At 45.1% G+C, this 12,200-nt stretch overlaps 1 protein-coding gene across 4 annotated transcripts in view; it reads left to right on the plus strand.

Annotated features, from left to right (window-relative positions):
• Positions 1-1,255: 1,255 nt before the first annotated feature.
• The window catches only part of DDAH1 (dimethylarginine dimethylaminohydrolase 1), a 134,275-nt gene continuing 123,330 nt past the window's right edge, over positions 1,256-12,200 (plus strand). The window contains exon 1 of one of the 4 annotated variants that reach the window (XM_072754711.1): positions 1,256-1,427. Coding sequence is in view for 1 of the 4 variants with exons in the window: in XM_072754708.1 (XP_072610809.1) it covers positions 1,787-2,089 (303 nt within the window). In the remaining 3 variants the exon portion in view is untranslated. Of the gene's footprint in view, positions 1,428-1,673; positions 2,090-2,140; positions 2,647-2,794; positions 2,934-12,200 lie in introns of those variants that run through there. The other 3 variants (XM_072754708.1, XM_072754709.1, XM_072754710.1) reach the window with 3 other exon arrangements.

Consider the following 12,200-nt stretch of genomic DNA (forward strand, 5'->3'; position numbering starts at 1 on the left):
CATGATTTAAAGGGAAACAGGCGAACTGGTGTGTGTCAAAAGGAAGATAATCAGAATGTTGGAAACCCAATCACTACTTATGTTTTGGTGGTTGGGGCTCAAGGCCTAGAAGGGGTCAAGATGGTGGATTGGATGGGAGGGTGGTGTCGGGCAGCATAGATATGAGAACTGTCTTCGGATAATGTGAATGCAGTCTTGTGAAAGAATACTAGCTTGTGAGGTAATGCAGAATTGGGACCAGTGGGTTTGAAGCCCCAAAAAGAAGACTTTAGCCATTATAGCTCTTGAAATGTAGAATATGCTTTTTAAGTAAGAGAGGTTTAAAATGTTCAAGTAAAGATCTGATGACTGTCATAGATGTTTTAGCTGGAATTCAGGACCTTTGGGCGGGAAGTTAGAGGATTTCTAAGGTCTCATTCAAATCTAATGGTCCATGATCTAATCAAACTGTAACTTAGAAATGTGCTACAGAATCTGAAGGAAAGAGAGTATTACCTGAGATTCTTTTGGCGTCTTTTCTTTTTTTAAATGAGACTTTTAAAAAAAGATTTTATTTATTTATTCATGAGAGACACAGAGAGAGAGAGGCAGAGACACAGGCAGAGGGAGAAGCAGGCTCCACGCAGGGAGCCCGACGTGGGACTCGATCCCGGGTCTCCAGGATCACACACCCCGGGCCAAAGACAGGTGCTCAACCGCTGAGCCACCCAGGTGCCCCTGATTTGGTTTTTGAAGTGGGTCTTCCCCTCCAAAGAAACAGAACCCATGGATTATTTGATCTGCGATATGAACGGTGAGAAAAATAGTGCCATTAGGAAGGGAAAGGCACTCCCTGAGGTGTATAGAAAAAGAAACGTTCAACAAACACCGTGGGGAACGCCCGAGTCTGTGCAGGAGTGAAGGCAATGGCAGGGAGAAGGCTGGAAGCCCTTTTCGCTGGTGACAAGAAGTTGTGATGCCCATGACACTGCGCAAGGGGAGAGCTCCGCTTGGTCTCTGCCTCCCCACGTCCGCAGGCCCTGGAGACCGACACACCAGAATCCCGTTGTTTGTGACAACTTATTGCCCTTGACATACTGGGAGTGTCTACATCTCTGTTCTTTGCTCCACGTGTGTTTTTGGACTCACAGACGGGAAGACACACACACATCCTTTGCATAATCTCAGGTCCCACCTGGGGTGAGGGGTCATCTGCAGGCTTGGGTGGGGAAAGCCTCTCCCGCTAGGCACTGGGGGTGGTGCCGCGTGCTGCGCAGCCCGGGACCGAGAGGTCGGGGTATTTACCCACAAACACCCCGTCCCCTCCGCCCCGGCCCCTGGCCGCCAGGAAGCCCTGCCCTGGCTCCGCTCCAGCCGCCGCACGGCGTCCACGCGCGCCCTGGGGTCGGTGCGCGGCGTGCGCGGTGTGCACCTGCGGCCGAACCCAGGTAACGTCGGTCGGGGCGCCCCCCGCCCCCCAGGCCCGCGCCCCCCGCCCCCACCCCACCCCCCGGCGCCCCGCGCCCCGCGCGTCCGCGGGCCCAGCTCCGCGTGCTGCGCTCGCCGCGGCCGCAGCGCCCCGGGCGCGGGGGGTGGGCGCGCGGGCTGCGCGCGGGCCGGCGCCGGGGCTCTGGGCATGCTCAGTGGCTCGGGCAGGGCTCCGGGCGCGAGCCGGGCTCCCTCGGCGCCGCATTCAGCCGCTGCCGAGGGAGCCGCCGGGCGCTGCAGGCTCGGCGCGCGCTGCCCGCGGGAGGCCCGGCCGCCGCCCCCGCCGCCCCGCCGCCCCGCCGCCCCGCCGCCCCCGGCCATGGCAGCGCTCGGCCACCCCGCCGCCTTCGGCCGGGCCACCCACGCCGTGGTGCGGGCGCTGCCCGAGTCCCTGTGCCGGCACGCGCTCCGGCGCGCCCCGGGCGACGAGGTGGACTTCGCGCGCGCCGAGCGGCAGCACCAGCTGTACGTGGGCGTGCTGGGCAGCAAGCTGGGGCTGCAGGTGGTGCGGCTGCCGGCCGACGAGAGCCTGCCCGACTGCGCCTTCGTGGAGGACGTGGCTGTGGTGTGCGAGGAGACGGCCCTCATCACCCGGCCCGGGGCGCCCAGCCGGAGGAAGGAGGTAACGGCCCGGCGGCGCGAGGGCGCGGCCGGGGACGCCCCGGGCCCTCCCGCCGGACCGCGGGGCCCGCCCCGGCTCGGCCGCTACTTGGCTCTCGGGGGACAGGTTGTGTGAGAGACAGAGACAGAGACAGAGAGATAGGGACAGAGAGAGACAGAGAGACAGATAGAGACAGAGAGATAGAGACAGAGAGAGACAGAGAGACAGAGAGATAGGGACAGAGAGAGAGAGAGACAGAGAGACAGAGACAGATAGGGACAGAGACAGAGAGACAGAGACAGAGACACAGAGACAGAGACAGAGAGATAGGGACAGAGACAGAGAGAGACAGAGAGACACAGAGACAGAGAGAGACAGAGACAGAGAGACAGAGACAGAGAGAGACAGAGACAGAGAGAGACAGAGAGAGAGACAGAGACAGAGAGACAGAGACAGAGAGACAGAGACAGAGACAGAGAGACGGGGGCGGGGAGCTCACTGCTCACGCCTCCGGCTGCCGGCGCAGCTTGGGCGCCTCCCAGACGCCCCGAAGGAGCGTGGTTGTGCGACTCCGGCAGGTGGGTGGGGCGGGGACTCCACCGCGCAGGCGTTTTTATTTGCGGAGACGAAAGTGTTGTGAAGACCGCGCAACTCGGAGCGCCCCCGGGGAGCGGGGCGGGGGGGGGGGGGGTCGCGGCTCGGGCGGGGGACGGGGGCCCCCGGGGAGGACTCCGGGGGTCGGCGCTGGCTGGTGACCCTGAAGCCCTCAGGTCCTGCCCACGGCTCCGGGGCCGGCCCGGCCGGGTCATCGGGTGTCGGCGCCCACAGACCTGGGGCGCCCCGAGTTACTTTTTAGGGACCGCAAGTGAGTCCGGCCGAGAGGGACGCGAGCCAGGAGGGCGGTTGTTCCTGAGCCGCAGGCTGGGTGTGAAGCGTTGTACCGGGTGTAGGGTGTCGGGTGTGTGCGGCTGTGCGTTCAGCCAGAAGTGGTGGTTTCACAAATTCCATGATTTTTACTCTTCTGTGTTTGTAAGCTTATAGCGATTAGAGCTTGTTGGGGTCTCGAGGCAAAGGGACTACTTTTGCAGGTTGTGAAAATGGCTGTGATGGCTTTAAACCCAGGGCAGGTTAGTGGCGAGAGACAGAGAGAGAGAGAGAGAGGAGAATGGATTTAAAATGCCATCTGGCTTGGGGTTCCCCCTATTGCCAGGCTAAAAGCCCAGGCTCAAGACTCACAGTTTCTATTGGCATCAAGTGGCATGGCAAGAAGCTGGTGGTTTCTTTCAAATTTGGACGGTTAGGGATTACCCCCACCCCCTTATTTTGTCTCTGTTCCATGCACACTGGAAACGCCTCATAGAGCTTATAGTTAATATTTGTTTATTCCGCACAAACATCACTACTTAGTTGATCGAACCATACATGAGCTGAGAGAAGAGCATATTGCATTTGTTTCTCCCTGAGACAGTTCAGCTTTTGTTCGCCCTGCCTTAGCAGAAAGCAAGAAGAGTAACAGGTCCCATTCTCTTTACCTTTTCTTTCCTTTGCCACACCTTTGGGTTGGTGAGATGGCCCCCCTGTTTTATTTTATTTTTTTTGATTTTTTTTTATTTATTTATGATAGTCACAGAGAGATAGAGAGAGAGGCAGAGACACAGGCAGAGGGAGAAGCAGGCTCCATGCACCGGGAGCCCGACGTGGGATTCGATCCCGGGTCTCCAGGATCGCGCCCTGGGCCAAAGGCAGGCGCCAAACCGCTGCGCCACCCAGGGATCCCGGCCCCCCTGTTTTAAACTGATCAGCATATAACCAACCCTATTTGAGTACTTCCTAGTGTGTCGTAGGCCATATGGCACAACTGTGTCTGCCTTTCGAAATGGTGCTCATTTGATGAGGGTAGTCCAGCGTCCTGTCAAGAGACTGTCGCATGTTTAATCATCCATTTCATTTTATTCCTATAGTAAAACCTTCCAAATTTTGGCCTTCCTGATACTAAAGTAAGCACTGATATTTCTCCCCTGTCAGATTTTGAGGCATACGTTTTAAATTGGCTTCACTCTTATATTAATCCGGTGGCCCTCTGCGGGAGGCCAGAGGCCGCTTGATATAGGGGATAGGAACACCAGACTGCATCCAATTCTGTGACCTTGGGGAGTGTCTCTTGCCTCATTTTTCTCACCTGAAAAGTGGACATAATACCTATTTCCTAAAGTTATTGTAATAAATTTATTAATCCATCTGAAATTTATAGGATAGGACATTTCATGAATGATGGTCATTAGTGTTTACCTAACAGTAGGTCATGGAAGATTTATTTCTTTTTGAGCAGTAGGAAGTCTACTATGTACTGATGTAGTTACAGTGATATTTCCCCTTCCCACAGTGAAGGGGCGTCATCTTCAACCCTTAGGATCCTCGGATCTGTCCTAATCTGCTACGTAGCACTTCTTCCCGGCTTGCGCTTTCTACAGGCTCATGTTATCTCCCCAAAACGCCTTTGCCGTGGCACATGATCTGAATCAGCAGAGGAACAGACCTTTCAGCCAGAGAGAGAAATATGGGCAGTTGTGTTGGATGGGGTAGTCTGGAAAAGCAGGGCTATGTAGGTTAACCAACACTCTTTGAAATCTGTCACATCTGCAGTTCACTGGCTTAGTTGTTGAGTGAATAAATGAATTAATGAAATGCTAACTAATATTAACGAGCTGATAATAATTACTTCAAGGGCCTCTTTGGACTGTTGTATATATTTTTCATGTGACACCTGCCTCACTAACTGAAATTCCACAATAATCAAGGCATTATATTAAGATTATTTATACGATTTCTTTGCCTTCTGTCTCCTTTGTTTTTTTTTTATTATTTTTTTAAGATTTTATTTATTTATTCATCAGAGACACAGAGCGAAATAGAGAGAGGCAGAGACACAGGCAGGGGGAGAAGCAGGCTCCATGCAGGGAGCCAGATGTGGGACTTGATCTGGGTCTCCAGGATCACAACCCCAGGCCGAAGGTGGCACTAAACTGCTGAGCCACCCAGGCTGCCCAGCCTTCTGTCTCCTTATGCTCCATTCCATTCTCCATGTTGTAGAGTCCAAGTCTTTAAGCTGGTTTTTCTAAAACTCAAATCTTTTTTTTTTAAGACTTTATTTATTTATTCACAAGAGACTCACAGAGTGAGTGAGAGAGGCACAGACATAGGCAGAGGGAGAAGCAGGATCCATGCAGGGAGCCCGATGTAGAACTTGATCCTGGGACTCCAGGATCACACCCTGGGTGGAAGGCAGGCGCTCAGTGGCTGAGCCACCCAGGCATCCCTCTAAAACTCAAATCTGATCCTGTCCTGCACTGATGAAACTTCTTGAAGAACCTCCATTAAGCTTGATACACCCATTGAGCTGGACTCTGCTTGCCTTTCTAGCTTCATTTGCATCTCTGACCCTACCGGAGTGCCTCCCAACCCTTTGGCTCAAGCCAAGTTCTCTCACTAAAGCTCACCATGCTCTTCTTTTGTAGGCAGACATTTCTCCTTTGTCTGGGACATTCTTCCTCTTTTCCTCTTCTCCATTTTACCTAGCTGTTCCTATTCGTGCATCACGTCTCAGCTTACTATTATCATTAATGTTATTAGCTAATCTCAATTGGGTGCTTGCCACTTGCAAAACATAGTATCAGATTTATGACCTAGATTCCATTGAATGGCCACATCAACTCTTTGAGTTCAGTACTATCATTATTCTTTTAAAATTGATAGAACTGAGGCTTAGAGAGATTCAACACCTTGGCCAAAGTTATAGGATGGAACCAGTGAAACCAGAACTTGAACTCAGTTTGTAGAACTCTAAAGCTCTAGTCACAATCATTGTGATACTGAACAAGCAAGCATGGATTGGTCCTCCTTTTATGAGCACCTGTAACTCTCTGCACTTCCTTCTATGATATATTTCATACCATATGATAATAGCCTGTTTTACCTTTCTGTATCCCCCCACTATTATGAAAACTGTCAGGACCAGGATCACATCTGCATTCTTTAACATTTTATTCCCAAGATTTTGCACATAAGAGTCGTGCAGCATGTATTTTGTTGAGCAGGTGTGTCCATGAGTTTAGATCAGTCTTAGGTTTCCTTGCTTATGACATATTTGGTGTTTTGCAAGCAGAAGTTTCATTACAAGTGCAGGTGATTTATAACTGTTTTTCTCTTCCTCTGCTTTTCTCTGTCTCTGTCTCTTGTTATTTTGCTTGTTGTTTTTTTTTTTTATAAAAATCCTGCGAAATTCCTTCTTTATCAAAACATCATGTTATATTTGGTGACTTTTCTTCCTTGAAAGAAAGGACTGAGAACCAAACTCAAGAAAGTAATCCTTCTGTGAAAGCCACAATGGGACCTCCCAATATTAATAAAATACAGGTGCTGTCTGCAGGAAGTGTAAGTTTTAGTGAAGAAAACTGTGTGTACAGAGTCAGCAAATAATGTTAATTGTCTCTTAACTCTGTGTCTTCACTAGCAGTAATATTTTAATGTTTAATACTTTAAAGACAAACTAGCTTTGAGAACCAATCATATTTTAAATGAATTCAGCTTAATTTTAGAAGGAAAAAAGTCAACTTATAAATGTCAACATCCTGTAAACAAATATCTAAGACTTCAAGAAAGACAACAGAGTGTGAGGATTGGGTTTTATTTATTTATTAAAGATTTTATTTATTTATTCATGAGAGACACACAGAGAGAGGCAGAGACATAGGCAGAGAGAGAAGCAGGCTCCATGCTTCTCCCCTATGTGGGACTCGATCCCGGGACTCCGGGATCAGGCCCTGGGCCAAAGGCAGGCACTTAACCACTGAGCCACCCAGGCATCCCAGAATTGGGTTTAAAAAAAAATTAAAAATTTTGGATATATTAAATTCAGAAGGTTCAAGAGGATAGATAGGTGATGAAAGTAAGTCTCCCTGCCCTTGTACCTGACTTACCCAGCTCCCTTCCTTAGAGGCAAATGCTAATACCAATTTCTTGATTTTCCTTCCAGAAAGTTTTTAGTACCTAATAATTGATTAACTGACAAAGGTTACTCAAGCAAAATTATAAAGTAAATCCTATGCCCTTTTGCCCCTCTTTCAGAGTCATTTTATCCTTTCCTAGGTACCAAGGATTAGTATGAGGGATATTCTGTCTAGGAGAAAAAAACACACAAACTCATTCTCACAAGGTAGTAATGGCCTTAATTATCCTTTCCTGGATCATTTGTATTTTTAGGGACCTCTTTAGGAAGAAGGCAATGCATTGCACAAGGTAATAAATACCAAAAGTGGAAGTAGACATCAAGGTAGGGACATGGAGGCATAAATGAAAGGCGTGAGCAATACTTATTTAGGTAGGAATTCCCCTTTTATTGGAGCACTTAACTATTTGGACCTACATATTTTGGCCCTGGGTTTATTCTTTGGTTAGGCTAAAGGCATAACCCTGTTGACCGTAGAAGCAAGATGAGCATCAAGACCAGGTCTAATGATTAGCTAACATGTGCCAAATTGTGTGTGTGTGTGTGTGTGTGTGTGTGTGAATTGCAAAAGATGGTATTATTATTATTATTAACTCTATTTAAAAGAAGGAAACTGAGGCTCAGGTAACCAGAGTTAAGTAAGTTGTCCAAAGACACACAGCTAATAAATGACAAAACTGAGGTTTTCATGAATATGTGAAGGTCATTTTTGCTTGAAGTGCTTGTAGCCAGTTGTGGTTAATCATAACAACACAATCAATATAAAATAACTACCCTAATCCCCTTTTTATGCAACTAACAATATGCAAATCTCAGTTGGATATTAACAAAGTGAATGTTTTACTTCCCTCCTCTTATGAGAGTAGATTGTTTTCATTTTAGTTAAATAATAATAATCTGACTATTTACATGAAACCTCAGAATTCAGTAGGCACAATTTGTGCAGAATTGTATCTTATTTACCAGCGGACTGGATGATTGCTTTTTAAAATGCACACATTTCCTCAAACTTCTTTTTAACATCAGGTGAGAAAACTGCCCTAAGCCATAATTAGAATTTACTCTTACTCTTCACCAAGATAGAAAGTAAATGTGCTGGAGGCTCTTTACATGGCAGCAGATTAACGGCTCTTGATAAATCATCACCCCCAACTGGTTAGAACAACTGCTCCCTTTCAGGATGTTTCTTTTTTGACTCTACTTGGCCCTGGAAAAAAAATGTTTGTAAATTGATATGTCTTGGAAACTAGAGTGCATCTATTAAATATGCAATCTATTCCCATGCAGTTGATCTTGAAAGCCTTGAAAATAAAGAACATAATGATGAGTAGGGAGTGACTTCTATTAGATACTGTTAGCTGAAAATGAGCTTTCTGCAGAGATTCCTAGGATCATTAGAGAATCATTATAAGACTAAGAAGGCAGAGATGGATCCCTTATAATTCAGATATGCTGGAAAATTGCTTTTGCATGTATTTAAATTCTTGTTGAGCTCAGATTTCTTCAAAATTAGTTTTATTATAGTAATGGTAGGTATCCATCCATTAATATAAGCCACAACACAGAAGTCTACTTAAGACTTTTGAACAAGACCTTCTGTTGCTTTTGAATCATGCATAAATTATTCATGGCCTCTTATGAATCTCAGCATAAATTTGGAGATGCATGTTTAAAAAATGAGTGTTGGTTATTGTTTATTTTATGGGCATTTGCTATTAAAATCTAGAATGACTTGAAGAAGCCTCATTTTCTAACTAGAGAGTTGGACACATGATAGAGTTCATTCCCTTACTCAAGGGGTATCATGATTAAAGGGAAAATAACTGAAATGTTTAAAAGACAAAGAAAAGTTTCATTCATATCTTATGCAGAACGTGGTGTGTTGTTCATCCCAGATAGTCAATAAATATTTATTTACCAAAGCTAAATCCCCGATGTTCCATCAAAATGCTCCCCTGACCTTTAAAGTTAGCTTTTATAGCTTTCCCTAAACTGATATTAGGTATTAAATCTGTTAGTGTTCTCAGGCTCATTTCATAAGCAGGGATTTTTCATCCAAATGGACAAGCAGGAGTAATCTCAAACAACAAATCCCATTTAAAAATGTGTGCATGTAATGCCATCCTAGATCCCTTCATCATTGTCAAACAATTTAATAATGTACATTGTCTTCCTGAAGCTGAATGCTAAAGGAGCAGTAGCATCACATACAAAGAATAAATAACCAGACTTTAAATTCCAGTTTCTAAATGTTTAGGTCATCCAAGCAAGGTATGACCAGAAACTAGCAAGCAGAGTACAAAGATGAAAGTACATGTTATTATAGGTTTAATTTTGCCCAACAAATCAATGTGGGCAAACCTGACTTAGTTTTTGTTAGCAAATTAAAGACAACACAACTTTTAAGCTGCTTTTGCAACTGGATGGGCTTATAGGGGTAAATTGTCGTTATTGTGGAGATGCATGCATCAACATTTTGCTTGATTGCAGTGTGTGTAATTAAATAAACCTTTGCCTTAATTTAAAAATATTTTAATATTTTGATTTCTTTGTTCTCGTTTAAGAAATATTAAAGTTTTTTAATTTGCTTATGGTACTAATTATGAGAGCCATGATTGCATTAAAAATGACTGTACTTTTGAAGGTAAAGGAACAATAGTTGTATCATTACTATATGTTTGTGCATTCATGAACTGTCTGCTACATGCCAGACCCAATGTTTGGTGCTAGGGAGATATAGCTGAATTAGATACCACTGCTGCACTCAGGATCTCACAATTCACTAGGGAAACAGGCTGGTGGCAGATGCTTGCAGAACAAGGGGGCGGTTTTCATGACAGGGTTCTGAGTAGTGCGATAGAAGCTCCAGGAGGTGTGTCTTACCCACATCAGGACTTCTCAGAAGAAGAGAATATTGAGCTAGAAGTAACCAGGAAAGGCAGAGAGGCAGCCTTCCAGAGACAGCACTATGAAATAGGTTGAGGGTGGGCAGCCCTGGTGGCCCAGCAGTTTAGCACCACCTTTAGCCCAGGGTGTGATCCTGGAGACCCTGAATCTAGTCCCACATTGGGCTCCCTGCATGGAGCCTGCTTCTCCCTCTCTCTCTCTCTCTCTCTCTCTCTCTCTCTATCTCTCTCTCTCTCTCTGTCTCTCTGTCTCATGAATAAATACATAAAAAATCTTTAAAAAGTTGAGGGCAACAGTTCAGGAAAAAGTAATTTCATTAACATTGAGAAGGATGTAGGATTGAAAAAAGACTGCCTGTGCCCTCTCAGACTCTGAGATTTTGGTTATCTAGTTTCAGGTTCACCAAGAAGACTACCTCCTTAACTATATTTCCTGTTTTGAGCCTAAAGGGATTTGATGCCCTAGCATACCCTATTCCTAATTGTCTACTCCAAATCTGAGACTTATTTCTTGAGGTTGCTAGAATGCTGTTTTGCAGGGGCAGTAATTTTTCCTCTGTGGCCCCAAATTTGACACATTAGGATGTACCAGGCAAACCTGGCATCCCATAGTATATAGTTATATATAACATTAACCGTGTCAATGGCAGTAAGAGAAAATTTTCCTCTTTGCTGTTGAAATGTGTTCTTTATTCACAAATCTTTCCACCTTGGCAGTAGACATTAGTGAATCTCACACTAACAATAAATCAAGGACAGCCTAAAGTAAGTATATATCTCTTATGGGTCAATTTTTTAAAGATTATATTTATTTGTTTTTGAGAGACACACAGAGAGAGACAGAGATACAGGTAGAAGGAGAAGCAGGCTTCCCACAGGGAGCCCAGTGCAGGATTCCATGCCAGGACCCTGGGATCACGACCTGAGCCAATGGCAGACACTCAACTACTGAGCCACCCAGGTGCCCCTCATGGGTTAAATTTTATGCGTGCTGTGAAAGGCAACATGGTACAGGTATAGCACTGTTCTAGGAGTGAGACACTGGTTTTGATTTTTTGCAGTGATATGAATATCTAATATACTTTCCAGTTTGGAGATGCTGTACTTTCTTCCTGGATCTTAGGTCATGTTGGGATGGGACGTGGAGGGTGGGAAAGGGATAAGGAGATGTGGAAAAAATTATGGGGCAATGATGATAACTTACATTTGTGAGATGGGATTAGAGTTTGATGAAGAAAAAATACTGGATTTTGTTCAACCTGAAACATTATGCTTGTACTTACTTAACTAACCAATCAAATTCCTGCCTTGCTAGTAACAACCCATTATGAGATAAAGTTTAATTTCCTAACTCTATTTCAAAAGCCCAGCTTACTCAATGATTTATAGCATATTTGATAAGTAATTTTTGTTTAGAAAACTTAGACAAAAGCCATTAGAAGAGTTTAACATCCCTAGACCCACATAATTTCTGTCATCACATGACTTTCATCAGTGTCTGCTAGTTGATGTTTCTGTGGTAAATGTGAGTCAGGGATCCCTGGGTGGCGCAGCAGTTTGGCGCCTGCCTTTGGCCCAGGGCGCGATCCTGGAGACCCGGGATCGAATCCCACATCGGGCTCCCGGTGCATGGAGCCTGCTTCTCCCTCTGCCTGTGTCTCTGCCTCTCTCTCTCTCTGTGTGACTATCATAAAATAAATAAATAAATAAATGTGAATCAATGGCTTGAACAAATGGAGAGCAAGTGAATGTGAAGTATGTACTGGAAATTGTTTTTTTAATTAGAACTAAAAGTCTTGTCTTGCTCATGGCAGTTCTTTCTTGTAAACCCTCCATACATATGTGTTGATTTCCATTCCCAGTGCTAAACTCTGAGTTTTGTTTTCAAAATTTTGACTTTTGTCTTCCCAAACTGCATAGTTATTTTTCTGAATAAAGAGAAAGAAAGATACTCATTGAAATGTAGCCTTTCTGGAGTTAGGAGTTATTGATGTAATTATTTTTAAAATTTGGAGATATGCTTGTGGTAAACTTAGACATTTTTTGTCTGAAATTATTCAAAGAGCTGAAATTAGCTAATTTAATCTTGGTACAGTTAAAAGATAATAATGGAAGAAAAAGACATCCATTTTATTCTTTTAATTACTATTATTAATTCTGGGGTCATGGGGAACCATCATTTCACAAAGAAAGAATAATATAACTACACTTTGGCTTTGGG

This window comes from Vulpes vulpes, chromosome 3, assembly GCF_048418805.1.
Source record: "Vulpes vulpes isolate BD-2025 chromosome 3, VulVul3, whole genome shotgun sequence".
Lineage (NCBI taxonomy): Eukaryota > Metazoa > Chordata > Mammalia > Carnivora > Canidae > Vulpes > Vulpes vulpes.